This window comes from Leucoraja erinacea, chromosome 3, assembly GCF_028641065.1.
Source record: "Leucoraja erinacea ecotype New England chromosome 3, Leri_hhj_1, whole genome shotgun sequence".
Lineage (NCBI taxonomy): Eukaryota > Metazoa > Chordata > Chondrichthyes > Rajiformes > Rajidae > Leucoraja > Leucoraja erinaceus.
The window spans coordinates 23522561-23537491 of NC_073379.1; the positions used below are offsets into that span (position 1 = coordinate 23522561).

Genomic DNA, 14931 nt, shown 5'->3' on the forward strand with positions numbered 1-14931 from the left:
AAAGACTTGGGAGGTTTTATGTTAATTGGCCTCTGTAAAGTTGCCCCTAATGTGCAGGGAATGGATGTGAAAGTGGTATAACATAGAACTAGTGTGAATGGGTGATCGGCTTGGACTTGGTGGGCTGAAGGGCTTGTTTCCATGCTGTATCTTTCAATTCACTTCAAACAATACAATACCGTTTATTTGTCATTTGAACCTCACATGAAGTTTAAACGAAATTTGGTTTCTGCAGTCATGCAAGAAATTAAACCAAGACACACACCAACACAATTTACACAAACATCCATCACAGTGAATCTCCACTTCACTGTGATGGAAGGCAAAGTCTTGTCTCTCCCCTGCTCTCCATTCCTCTCCCGAAGTCAAAGTCAAAGCCCCCGGCGGACGCTAGCAAGTCCCACAGCCACTTAAAGCCACGCCGGGCGATGTAAAGCCACGCTCCGGATCTTGATGTTGGAGCCCCCGGCGGGCGCTAGCAAGTCCCGCGGCTGTTACACCAGTACAAGTACAAGTTTGTTTTTTTTAGCTGTTTGTGATAACCAATGTGCTTATTAATTCAGAATGCCAGTAAATCCTCTCTTAAATAAAGGTATTGAAACTCTGTTTAGTATTCCAGACATGCCCCATCAATACCCTGTGCAATTGTAACAATACTTCCCAACTTCTAAACTGCAATAGAGGGCCATTTGTCACCTTAATTACTCACTGCCCTTGCGTGATACCATTTTGAGAATCAGGCACCAGTCAACCTGTATTCTTTTGTTCTTTACTCTCCACCCATTTAGATAATCTGCCTTTTGATTCCTCCTATCAAAGTGCAAGGCCTTGTGCTTTCCCACATTTTCCCTTCACTTGCCACATTTTTGCCCGTTCGATCTATATCATGTTGCTGTGCACTAATATCCTCATTGCAACATGCCCTTCCACCTATTTTCATGCCTCCAGCAAACCTGGATAGCTTGCGTTCTCCCCCCTCATCCAGGTGATGAATATAGATAGTGAGTAATTGAGAGCCATGTGCTGATTGTCCACCAGTGAGATCCAAGATGGCACCGGAGCCAGGCGACCACTGCTCCCAGAAGAGGATCTACTGTCACACATTACAATTGCTCCACTCTTTTAAATCTTTAACATTTCAACAGCAGCATTTCACACTGCATATTGTACCTTGAGTACAGAAGTTGGGAAGTCTTTGTTACAGATACATAAGATGTTGGTGAGGCCACATTGAGAGGATTGTGTTCAGTTTTGGGCACCACATTATAGGAAAGATATTGTCAAGCTGGAAATGGTGCAGAGAAGATTTACAAGGATTTTGCCAGGATTTGAGAGCTTGAGCCATAGGGAGATGTTGATCAGGCTGGGACTCTATTCCTTGGAGTGCAGGAGGATGAGGGGTGATCTTATAGAGGTGTACACAATCATGAAAGGAATAGATTGAGTAAATGCACAGAGTCTCTTGCCCACAGTAGCGGAATCGAGAACCAAAGGGCATAGGTTTAAGGTGAAGGGTGGGGGGAAGATTTAACAGGAACCTGACGGATAACTTTTTATACAAAGGGTGGTGGGTCTATGGAACGAGCTGCTGGAGGAAACCGGAGCACCTGGAGAAAGCCCACGGGGTCACAGGGAGAACATACAAACTCCGTATAGACTGCACCCGTAGTCAAGATCAAATCCGGGTCTCTGGCTTTGTGCTGCAGCAACTCGACAGCAATGGCTACACTGTTATCTTGGAAGTAGAGCTACAGCTTGTGACACTTGTTACAGCAACTGAGGTCATGTAGAATTTGCCATGGTTGGACTCGGTTGTCATCATCTGGTCTCTTTCCCCAGCAATGCATCACAAGCCTGTGCAACAGCAGTTACAGTGAGCTGGGATTACAACTCATCATCGACCTCCTCAACTTGAAAAATAATTCTTACTGGTTAGTGAGGACTGAACTCTTAGAAACGCTGGCCGAGATGGACTTCAGGTAAGCTTGTTGTCTGACTGCTTCCAGTTGTTGGGAACAAGGCAATTTGCATAATCAAATAAAACATTTATACAAATGTCTGATCTGGTTAATAGAATACAGAACAATGCAATACAGGAACGGGCCCTTCAGCCCACAATGTTTGTGCCGAACATGATGCAAGTTAAACTCATCTCCCTGTACGTGCTCTATTGTCAGAGTCTCCATCACAGGAAATAGACGATCGACTGACGTCCATTACAAAACCACTGACTCCCACAATTATCTCGACTACATTTCTTCCCACCCTGCTTCCTGCAAAGACTCTATCCCCCAACTCCCAATTCCTCCTCCTATGCCGCATCTGCGCCCAAGGAGAAGTGTTACATGCCAGGATGTCCTAATTCTTTAGGGAATGGGAATTTCCCCTCTCCCATCATAGATGAGGCCCACACTCTTGTCTCTTCGGTACCCCGCAGCTCCGCCCTTGCTCCACCTCCACCTAGTCATAACAGAGTCAGAGCTCCCCAAGTCCTTACCTTCCACCCCATCGCATACAACACATAATCCTCCGAAATTTCCGCCACTTCCAACGGAATCTCACCACTAGCTACAATTTCCCATTTCCGCCTTCCGCAGAGACCGTTCCTATTTGCAATTCTCTGGTTAACTCATCCCTTCCCACCCAAACCACACACCCCCCCCCCCCCCCCCCAGATACCTTCCCTTGCAACCGCAGAAGATGCAACAATTGTCCCTATACATCCTTCCTCAACTCTGTCCAGGAACCCCTACAGTCCTTTCAGGTTAGGCAGAGGTTCACTTGCACCTCCAACCTCATCTACTATATCCGTTGTTCACGGACTCCTATACATCGGCGAGACCAAACATAGACTGGGCGATCGTTTTACTTAACACTTTCGCTCATCCTGCCTGAACCTACCTGATCTCCCGGTTGCTAAACGCTTTACTTCTCTTACCCATTCCCGCATAGACCTTTCTGTCCTAGGTCTCCTCCATTGTCAGAGTGAAGCTAAACACATATTGGAGGAACAGATTCTCATATTTTGCTTGGGCAGCTTGCAGCCCAGTGGTATGAATATTGATTTCTCTCACTTCAGGTAACCCCGGCATTCCTTCTCTCGCTATCCCTCCCGTACCCAAGTCTCACTAGCTTCTCGTTTTCACCCAACGAACAGCTAATAATGGCATGTTTCCTTTATAATAGTTACTTTTTTGCATATCTTTTATTCATTGTTCTTGATCTCTCTACGTCTATATCGCTTCCCGTATCCCTAATCAGACTGAGACAAAACCACCAGAAGAGAGAGTTTAATCACCTTAGCATTCCCGGGATGGTGAGACAGTCATATGCTGAGAGAATGGAGTGGCTGGGCTTGTATACACTAGAGGGGATCTCATTGAAACACGCTAGAGGCAGGAATCTTGTTCCCGATGTTCAGCCATGATCATATTGAATGGCGGTGCAGGCACGAAAGGCCGAATGGCCTACTATTTTCTGTGTTTCTGTGTATTACCATTTCTAGTGAGAGGTCTTCTGATGCCATCCATAAGGCACAAGGAGTCTGATTTTTTGTCTCTGCAATTGGTCGGATGTGAGCAGTGCCAACAATTCTTAATGAGCTCAACCACCATCAAGGACGAGCTGTTTTGAATCCACCATCCTAAGCATTAATTCCCTCTGCCAGTGGCACATATTGGCTGTAGTGTGTATCAACCATCCAACACCATTATGGAAGGACTTAGCGCCATGGAATCATACAGCATGGAAACAGGCACTTTGGCCCAACATGCCATGCTAATCATGCCATGTACGTTCTCATCCAAATCATTGATATAGATGACAAACTGCAATGCACCCAGCACAGAACCCTGATGCATACCACTAATCACAGACCTCTAGTCCGAAAGTCAACTTTCCACCATCACCCTCTGCTTTCTTCCATGAAGCCAATTTTCTATCCATTCAGCTATCTCTCCTTTGATCCCATGGGATTTAATCTCCCAGAGCAGCCTACCATGAGGAACCTGGTCGAATGCAAGAAGGACTTAACCAGAAGAGCTGCGGCATTTCACGAAGGCAGCTCACCATTACCTTCTCAAAGGCAGCTAATGATGAGCAGTGAATATTGGCCATGACAACAATGCCCTGATCCAAAAATTAATCTTAAAAAAAAAAAAAAAAATGTATTCAGCAGACGATGATTTCAATGATTAACATTGTAATGTAGGAAACCTGGTAGGCACAGCGCAGCAAAAATGATAATGAGCAGGTAAATCTGAGTTGGTGACATTTGTTAAAAGATCGGTATTAAAGCTCCATTAATACAGATCTTTTTACAAATGTCACCAAATGATATTTATCTGCTCATTATCATTTATGCTGGGACATGAAGCTTTAAACCAGTGCTTTATTGGAATAGTGTCAGGGATCACTTGCATCCAAATGATCAAACACGTGGCCTTTGTTTAATGTTTCAATTAAAACCCATTGTAACGGGTATAGCTTGGACGCAATAGCAGCACAGAATCAGGCAGGTATAATTGGTAATGAACCTTATTACGATACTGTAACACAGAGTAGTAACACAGGAATGGGTACACCGTACTCACACAGAGGCTCAGGATTGAGCGAGGGTTCCGAAGAGGGGCAGGCAGGAGACGTAGTCGGGGTAGCGGAAGGTCCGGTAACCAGGAGATCCAACACACGATGCAAACAAACCAGCGAGGGACAGACGAAAGGAGAGTCGAAGTCAGGCAGGTAGTCGAGGAGCCGTTGCAGGGATACACCAAATAGCCCAGGAGAGAGGCAGACAGAAACCAGGAGGTCGGGGACAGAAGGCTGAGGTGATATCCGGGAAGACGACAGGACGGAGTGGTCAGGGACAGGCAGGTTCGAATCCGTGTAGGCAGTCGGGAAATCGCTGGAGAGTCTTGCATGAATGCTGAGAACAATCTGGCACTGCGTGAAAGGTGAGGAGAGTCTATATACCGGGTTAATAGGTGATCAGAGGCAACTGAGTGCAACAGGTGAGGAGAGTTAGGCTGATGAGAGGGGAGTGGCAGGCAGGTGAGGAGAAGGAGGGACCGGTGGAAAAGTACTGGGAGGTGAAGTGGATGAGAATGAGGAGAGGGCAGACTGTGACACCCATCACCTTCAAAAATACAGCACCCCTCTTGTATTTCAATGCATCTCAACCTAGGAGGTTTTACAAGATGTAAAACTGTAAGACTTTCTAACTTCATTTATGTGATGTTGGCTTTGCAAGCTGATCCAGCATTTACAGTGCCCTCCATAATGTTTGGGACAAAGACCCATCACTTATTTATTTGCCTCTATTCCACAATTTGAGGTTTGTAATAGAAACAAAATTACATGGCCTACTCCTGCACCTAATTTCTATGTTTCTATGTGGTTGAAGTGCACATTGTCAGATTTTATTAAAGGTCATTTTTATACATTTTGGTTTCACCATGTAGAAATTACAGCTGTGTTTATACATGGTCCCCCCATTTCAGGGCACCATAATGTTTGGGACACATGGCTTCGCAGGCGTTTGTAATTGCTCAGGTGTGTTTAATTGCCTCCTTAATGCAGGTATAAGAGAGCTCTCAGCACCTAGTCTTTCCTCTAGTCTTTCCATCACCTTTGGAAACTTTTATTGCTGTTTATCAACATGAGGACCAAAGTTGTGCCAATGAAAGTCAAATAAGCCATTAAGAGACTGAGAAACAAGAATAAAACAGTTAGAGACATCAGCCAAACCTTCGGCTTACCAAAATCAACTGTTTGGAACATCATTAAGAAGAAAGAGAGCACCAGTGAGCTTGCTAATCGCAAAGGGACTGGCAGGCCAAGGAAGTCCTCCACAGCTGATGACTGAAGAATTCTCTCTAGAATAAAGAGAAATCTCCAAACACCTGTCTGACAGATCAGAAACACTCTTCAGGTGTTGATTTGTCAATGACCACTGTCCGCAGAAGACTTCATGAACAGAAATACAGAGGTTACACTGCAAGATGCAAACCACTGGTTAGCTGCAAAAATAGGATGGCCGGGTTACAGTTTGCCAAGAAGTACTTAAAAGAACAACCACATTTCTGGAAAAAGGTCTTGTGCACATATGAGACAAAGATTAACTTATCAGAGTGTTGGCAGGAGTAAAGTATGGTAGAGAGAAGGAACTGCCCAAGATCAAAAGCATATCACCTCATCTGTGAAACACGGCGGTGGGAATGTTATGGCCTGGGCATGTATGGCTGCTGAAGGTACTGGCTCACTTATCTTCTTTGATGATATAACTGCTGATGGTAGTAGCATAATGAATTCTGAAATGTCCTGACATATCCTATCTGCTCAAGTACAAACAAATGCTTCAAAACTCATTGGCCGGTGGTTCATTCTACAACAAGACAATGATCCCAAACATACTGCTAAAACAACAAAGGAGTTTTTCAAAGTTAAAAAATGGTCAATTCTTGAGTGGCCAAGTCAATCACCCTATCTGAACCCAATTGAGCATGCCTTTTATATGCTGAAAAGAAAACTGAAGTGGACTAGCCCCCCAAAACAAGCATAAGCTAAAGATGGCGGCAGAGCATCACCAGAGAAGACACCCAGCAACTGGTGATGCCCATGAATCGCAGACTTCAAGCAGTTATTGCATGCAAATGATGTGCAACAAAATACTAAACATGACTATTTTCATTAATATGAAATTGCTGTGCCCCAAACATTATGGTGTCCTGAAATGGGGGGACTATGTATAAACACTGCTGTACTTTCTACATGGTGAAACCAAAATGTATAAAAATGGCCTTTATTAAAATCTGACAATGTGCACTTTAACCACATGCGATTTTTTTTCTATTTCAAATCTCAAATTGTGGAGTACAGATGCAAATAAATAAATGATGGGTCTTTGTCCCAAACATTATGGAGGGGACTGTAAGCTTGATGCACCCTATAGATGGCAGAGTTATAGCCTTGAACCACTGCAGTCCCTAAGCTGTGGGTAAACCCACAATGCTGTTAGGGAGGGAACTCCAGGACTTTGACCCCGTGACAGTGAGGGAACTGCATATAAAATTGTTCGGAGTCACAGACATACAACATGGAAACAGGTCCTTCGGCCCAACTTGCCCATGCCAACCACGATGCCTCATCTACACTAGTGCTACCTGCCTGCGTTTGGCCCACAATTCTCTAAACGCTTAACCTTTTTGGCAATTTGAGAAAGCTGTTCCCTTTGATTAATGAGTGGTAAATAGACATCTTTAAGATGATTTGGGGGTATGAACGGAGATGTCCGTGAAATTTTACCCATTGGTTTTGTTGTTTGGAATATACAACTGGAAAAAATGTAGCAAAAATCTTTAATAGATCTTCTAAAAATTGTCCTCTATAAAATTAAAAGTTAAATGTTGAGAGACAGAAACAGATGGGTTATAACTTGAGACCAGCTTCGGAGTGTTGGTATACCTTCTTGGCCAACCTTTATTTTGTGCCTGGTTGTTGACGTCACCGACAAGGCCAGACTTTATATAACCTAAATGGGACCCCTGATTACACCAGATAATGGTCAACTGAACCTTAAGTACCCCGCCTGAAGGCTCGTTGGACAGCATAACTAGGAGGGAGCTAGAGAGGTCGGGTGCTAGGGGTGGGCCAGTAGGGTGAAGCAGGGTAATGCCTCCAGCACCTTCAAGGTCGGCTGCAGGAGGTGTCCCGGGATACAAAGATGGCCGGACGAGGAGAGAGACGTCTGTTTGCGGGAACTGCTCCAGTACATCGAGCACATGGGCCAACCGGACTTTGGACTTTAAATAATGGCGCCAAAAACAGCAGCGATAGCATGAGTAATATATGCAAATAGAATTTTGCTGTGCAGTTGTACCTGTAACAAATAAAGCACCACCATTGAGCCACTCTAGAGGATCCAGAGTCACATTTAGGCCTCCAGCCATACGTCCGAAAACTCCCACTCATCTGATCTCGAAAGCTAAGGAGGCTCAGGCTCTGTTAGTACTTGGATTGGAGACCGCCAGGGAATACCAGGTGCCGTAGGCTTGGGTGACGCAGTGGTAGAGTTGGTGCCTCACAGCGCCTGAGACCCGGGTTCGATCCTGACTACGGGTGCTGTCTATACGCATGGGTTTTCTCCGGGTGCTCTGGTTTCCTTTCCCATCCCAAAGAAGTTCAGGTACGTAGGTTAATTGGCCTATGTAAATTGTTGCTAGTGTGTAAGGTAGAACTAGTGTACGGGTGACCGCTGACCAGCACAGACTCGGTGGACTGAAGGGCCTTTTTCCACGGTGTATCTCTGAAACTAAAAACTAGTCTAGATGAAATGTTCAACACTTGCTGTCCATGGTCCTTCCATTGAATGCTTCTCATGGATTATTTATCTACTAGGTAAAGATATGACCAAAAAGTAGTCTGAAAGATAGGTTTTGAGATATCTGAATGATGGAGATGTGGAGTGGTATATTGAGGGGATTCCAGGGGCTAATAGTTATGCAACTGAGAGCACATTCAACAAAAATGGAACAGAGGAGAATTTGTCATTTGGAGGTGTGAGATGTTTTTGGATCAAGTTGCAGAGGTAGTGAAGAGCAAGACTATGGAGCAGTTTGAATGCCGAGAATGAAGTAGTGATTATCCCATTAATATCCCATTATTAGAATTATCCCATTAACTGCCTGACCATTGCTGAGAAAATGAAGCTTTGTTCCAATGTTTCTTTAAACTGACCATTGATGATGCCTGTGCTTCTCAGGTTAGTAAGCTTCTTGGAAAGGAAAACAGTGGACCTTCACAGGGGTCAACATCACTACACTGGGGTAAGTTTTCAGTCCTTTCTTGCAAGTAGTATTCTCTTTGATATGTTCTATAAATGTATTTGGTATGTTATCTTTTAGTCTGTAAATTGCACCACAATACGCCAGTCAGCGTGGCTGCTAAGGGCTATGTTTTATTTTTTATATGAACCTTCTCCCACCTTTGTTTTTTAATTCAGTCACCATGAACCTTTCCGTTCTCCCACTCATTTATCGAGTTTTCCCTTAAATCAGTCAATGCTGTTCATTCTAGAAGCAAGATACTGCATATGTTGGCTTTTTTTTTTTTAAAAAAAGACCCACAAAGTACTGGAGTAACTCGGTGGGTCAGGCAGCATTTCGGGAGAATGTGGATAGGTGACGTTTCGGGTCAGAAACCGATTCTAATTGTTCGGGGTCAAGATATTCAGAATTTTCAGTTTACCTTACTGACTTAGTGCGGCACAGTGGTGCAGTGGTAGAGTTGCTGCCTTACAGCGCCAGAAACCCGGGTTTGATCCTGACCACGGGTGCTCTTTGTACGGAGTTTATACATTCTCCTTGTGACTGCGTGGGTTTTCTCCGGGTGCTCCCGTTTCCTCCCACACTCCAAAGACGTACAAGTTAATTGGCTTTAGCAGAATTGTAAATTGTTCCTTGTGTGTCGGATAATGCCAGTGTACGGGGTGATCACTGCTCAGCCTGTTTCCGTGCTGTAGCTCTAAAGTCTAAAGGCTGACCGGGTAATTCAAAGTTGTCTGCTATGAAATTTACATATTTAGGGATTATCAATATAAAATGCTAAATAGAATGAGGAATTCACAAGAAACTTTTTTTACGACTGGAGCAGTTAGAATGACACCCGCGACCTCAAGAAGTGATTGAAATGAATGATGCAATTAGGGGGAAGAAGGAATAGAAGACAAGAATACAAGAAAATAGCAGTAGGAATCGTTCCATTCATTCGAACCTGCCCTGCCATTCAGTTATCATGCCTGATGTCCCCCATGCCTCTTCTCTGCCATGACATTATTCTGAAAGCTTTGGATGAAGAACAATGGGCAAGGCCTTTCAGCAAGAGGTTATATCTTTGTATTGCATTTATCAAAATCTTAGCAGAAGTAAACTTAAATTTGTTCTCTTCCAAGATTATTGACTAAGTGCTAGAAGGTATGATTAGTTTGGAACATGGCAAGCATGTGTGGCTCCTTCACTATTATATGGTTTCTATAGTTGTTAAGAAGAACGACCTTGCGATTTGAGGAGCTTAAACATTTGTGATATATCTGTGCTCTCTACATCTATTGTGATAAAATAATTTTTACCTGCCTGTATTGCGAGTCTTTATGGCTGTTTTAAAATGCACTTGAATACAAGTGTCGCTTCTTTGGATATCAAATTGGGCGGCACATTGGCACAGCAGTAGAGTTGCCGCCAGAGACTTTGGTTTGATCCTGATGACAGTTGTCTGTACGGAGTTTGTACATTCTCCTTGTGACCGCATGGGGTTTTTTCCGGGTGCTCTGGTTTCCTCCCACATTCCAAAACCTTGCAGGTTTGGAAGTTAATTGGCCATCTGTAAATTGTGTGTAGGATAGTGCGAGTGTACGGGATGATCGCTGGTCAGCGCAGACTCGGTGGGAGGAAGGGCCTGTGTCCACATGGTATCTCTAAACTAAACTAAACTGATTTGTTTTGAAGATGCTGAAACTTCAGGAGCGAGCCATCAATAATGTCATCATTAATCTACTGGGAGATGAGGATCCACGGGTACGGCATGTGGCAGCCACAACCCTCGTTAGGTAATGATTGAGATGGCCGCAATGAGCCATAAGATGTGGAAGAGGCATTCTCCCATACAATTGCCGAGAGACTCGCTCATACAAAACAATGTGCACTTTCCCATCTCTTTGCTACAAATCTGTTAAATACCAATTCCTCCTGAGTTGCATCTGATGACATCCAACTCCACCTCCCCACCACTTATGAACCCCCCTTCTCCGCTATATCTAAATTGTTCACCGAGTAGTTAGTTTAGTTTATTATCATGTGTACAGTGATAAGCTGTTTTTGTGTACTACGTTGTATTGCGTAAGACAGTACATGATTACAATTGAGCCATCCACAGTGTACAGATACAGGATAAAGGGAATCATGTATAGTGCAAGTACTGGAGAGACTGATAATTCCTCTAACTAATTATTGGGAACACTAAAGGCATTATCTTTGATCACTAATATGAACATTGTTTCAGAGCTGTATGTATCTTTAATGTAGCAGGACAGGTTGATAAAGCCGTATTTAAATAAAATATTGCATCTGTTATTTAAGGAATGGTTTTGCAAAATCAAGCAGGTGCTTTTAAATCTGAACAAACTGGTCAAACAAATATTAAATGTGATAACCTTATTTTCAAAGTATGTTTCGTCTAAAGGGTGCACAAGAGCATCACTAGGATGAGAAGTCAAAAATCAGGTACTTTACTTCCGTATGTGTTTAACTTTTCTACTCTTGCATTTGCAGGCTTATCCCTCGATTATTTTTTGACTGTGATCAGGGGCAGTCGGATCCTGTGGTAGCAGTAGCCAGAGATCAAAGCAGTGCCTACCTGCAGCTTCTCATGCATGAGACCCAATCTACTTCTCACTTTGCAGTGAGTGCGATCACCAGGTATTTGACACACACTGAAGACTGAGGAATGATGTGTTGGCATTGGATAGAGTCCAGAGGAGGTTTACGAGAATGATCCCAGGAAGGATCTGGTTAACATATGATGAGCGTTTGACGGCACTGGGCCTGTACTCGCTGAAGTTTAGCAGGATGAGGGAGGACCTCATTGAAACTTACCAAATAGCGAAAAGCCTGGGTGGAGAGGATGTTTCCACTAGTGGGAGAGTCTAGGACCAGAGGCTATAGCCTCAGAATAAAAAGATGTACCTTTAGAAAGGATATAAGGAGGAAATTATTTAATCAAAGGGTTTTAAATCTGTGGAATTCATTGCCACAGAAAGCAGTGGAGGCCAAGTCAATGGATATTTTTAAGGCAGACATTGACAGTTTTGATTAGTAATGGTGTCGGGAGTCATGGGGAGAGGGCAGGAGAATGGGATTTAGATGGAAAGATAGGTCAGCCATGATTAAATGGGGGAGTGGAATTGATGAGCCGAATGGCGTAATTCTGCTCCTATAACATATGAACCAATGACTGCCCTGAATAGTTGCATTCCCATTAGATTTGCTTTAAGCCGTTCAGGCTCAACTCTGCAGCTAAGCTTTCTGAACACCTCAGCTTCATCTGTCTTCCCTCATCGCAATGTTAAAACTTACATCTTTAACCATGTAGTAATGCAGAACTGCAGATGCTGATTTACAAGAAAAAGACAGAGTGCTGGAGTAACTTAGCTGGTCAGGCAGCAGCTCTGGAGAATGTGAATAGGTAACGTTTGGGTTGGGACCCTTCTTTCCACAAAAAAAAGACACAAAACGCTGCTCAAGCACTTTGTATCTTTAACCGTGATTTGGGTACTCTGCTATAATATTTCCTCCTGTTGCTTAGTGCCAATTACTAGCTAATAATGTTCCTCTGCAGGGTCATGGGCTCCACGTTAGTCTGCGTTTAATTTGCACGTATTGTATAAGTGAAGGGGGAGTGACATAGAGCCTATGGAGAACAGTCCAGCATTGGAACAGGCCCTTTGGCCCACCATACCTGTAATGGACATGATGTCATGTTAAACTAATTCTCTTTGTCCGCGTGATCCACATCACTCCATTCCTTGAACACCCATGTGCTTACCTAAACACAATGAAAATGGCGCCAAAATTGGCAACTCTGTTTACTGTTTCAGTGTACTACTGCTATACACTTATACTGTGGCACCATGTTACAGGAAAGATGTTGTCAACCTGGAAAGGTTATACAAAGGGTGGTGAGTACATGGAACAAGCTGCCGGAGGAGGTAGTTGCGCAGGTACTATCGCAATGTTTAAGAAACATTTATACAGGTGCATGGAGAGGACAGGTTTAGAGGGATAGGGGCCAAAAATAGATGGGAGGGACTAGTGTAGTTGGGACATGTTTGTCAGGTTGGACAAGTTGGGCCGAAGGGCCTGTTTCCACGCTGCATGGCCGACTAGTAAATTTTTGAATTTATTCTCTGATTGATAGAAAAATATACCATACCTTATTTTTGATCAGTGAATTGACCTCTTTGCAAAATTAATCTTCCAGAACGTACAGAGGATTCAACATTTCAGAGAGTACCACTGATGTGACAATTGAGAACAATCTCTCTCGTGTTATCACTGCGGTGTCTCATGCATTAACCTCGTCCACTTCTCGAGCCCTTATAGTAAGTTTTTTTTTTAAACTTTTTGTTCTTGTATGCTTTATAAATACAGTCCAATTTAAGACAGAGATACAAGGAACTGCAGATGCTGGTTTACAAAAATGACACAAAGTGCTGGGGTAACTTGGTAGGTCAGGCAGCACCTCTGGAGAACATGGATAGTGATGTTTCGGGTCAGGACCCTTCCTCAGAACCAAAACGTCACCTTTACATGTTCTCCAGAGGTTCTGCGTGATCTGCTGAGTTACTCCTGCATTTTCTGCCTTTTATTCCAATTTAAGATAGTTTTGTCAGAAGAACAGAATATATTTGAAACCTGGTTGGTCATTGGGATTTTTGTATGTGAAGTGTAAGGATATAAAGCAACAAAGAAGGTTAATGGTATGTGGTCTTTTATTGCAACATGGTTAGAAAACAAGAGTAATGTAATCATGTGTAATTCGGGCTGATGAATCCATATCTGTGGAAGGATATGCTTGCCTTGGAGAGGATGCAGTGATGAAGACTCCCTCACCTGATTCCTGGGAAAAGGAGAATTGTCCATTGGGGGGAGATTATGTTTTTGAAGCTGAGTGATATTAGTGAAGAGGACGTGAAGAGACTTCAGTGAAGTCCTCATGGACAAGAGGAGAAAGATTTAATGGGAACCCGAGGGGCAACATATTTGCACACGCTCGAGAGAAAATAATGTCTGTTCAGCCCTGCCATAGCTAATACCAACTAATCCAGGCAGCATTAATCCAGGGAGCTTCTGGCGAGAACTACACCAATGCAGAAGGGAGCTCTGCACCGGGCAGAAGAGCTCCCCTTGATCTCTGCACCGGGGCAGAATGGAGCCCCTGGTGCGTGCTGCACTGGGGCAGAAGGGAGCTCCCGGCGAGCAATGCACAGCTATGCTGGACTGGGCCCGACTGCCAGGAGAAATGTGCCACGTGTGCGGCGAGCGTATCCCTGGGAGCGTCGTGGCCCATAGACTGTGGACCCGCCCGGAAAGTCCAGCTCGCCAGCCGGAGACCGGGGGCTTGCCCAGTAGGCTCGGCTAGCTCACCGCGGCGGTGGACCCACGTCGTAAACTGGAACCTGCCCAGTAGGCTCAGCCCGCCCACCGCAGACCCGGGATCGTCCGCCACGGACAGGACCCACGCTGCGGACCGGAACCCGCCCAGATGGCCCAGCTCACCTGCTGCGGATTGAGAAACCACGGGAACCCTCCTGGAGGGTGATAGACAGACTGGCTGTGGGAGGCAATGCAGTGCCTTGACGGTGGAGTGGACCACTGGAGGCTCCGTAGCAGCTCGGGACTCGGCTGGGCCGGGTGCCGCTCCAAGAGGCCGAGCACGTGGACCAGGTACGGCCTGCAATGGTGGAGCAGCGGTGGAGGACACGGCAGGCCTGGTTCGCCACTGTTCGGACTGTTAGGTGAGCTTTTGTGACTTTGTCAACGCCAGAAACGTGGCACTCTTGTGTACTGCCCAGGTGAGGTCTGCTGTATGATTTTTATCAGGTTGTATGTAAATCAGAGCGTCATCAAGGTACACATGACAATAAAGTATCATTGAATGACATAGAACTAGTGTGCGTGGGTGATCAATGGTCTATGTGGACCAAAGTGCCTGTTTCATATTTCTCTAAACTAAATCTGTGGTCCTCCTGTTTTCCTGGAGCAGCTGTCTAGAATCCTGGTTTGAGGAATTTTACTTTTCTGTGACATGGGAAAGATGCTTTGGCAAATAATATTCTAATTTTATCTGTTCATTTTACTCATCACGTAACCAAGCTTTTTT

The 14931-nt window shown here is 44.5% G+C and overlaps 1 protein-coding gene across 2 annotated transcripts in view; it reads left to right on the forward strand.

Moving 5' to 3' along the window:
- Positions 1-14931, forward strand: part of htt (huntingtin) — a 201683-nt gene that overhangs the window by 79767 nt on the left and 106985 nt on the right. For both annotated transcript variants that reach the window (XM_055632294.1, XM_055632295.1), the window contains exons 18-22: positions 1840-1979; positions 8759-8822; positions 10500-10600; positions 11322-11468; positions 13030-13150. In XM_055632294.1, the coding sequence (XP_055488269.1) occupies positions 1840-1979; positions 8759-8822; positions 10500-10600; positions 11322-11468; positions 13030-13150 (573 nt within the window). The remainder of the gene's footprint in view (positions 1-1839; positions 1980-8758; positions 8823-10499; positions 10601-11321; positions 11469-13029; positions 13151-14931) is intronic.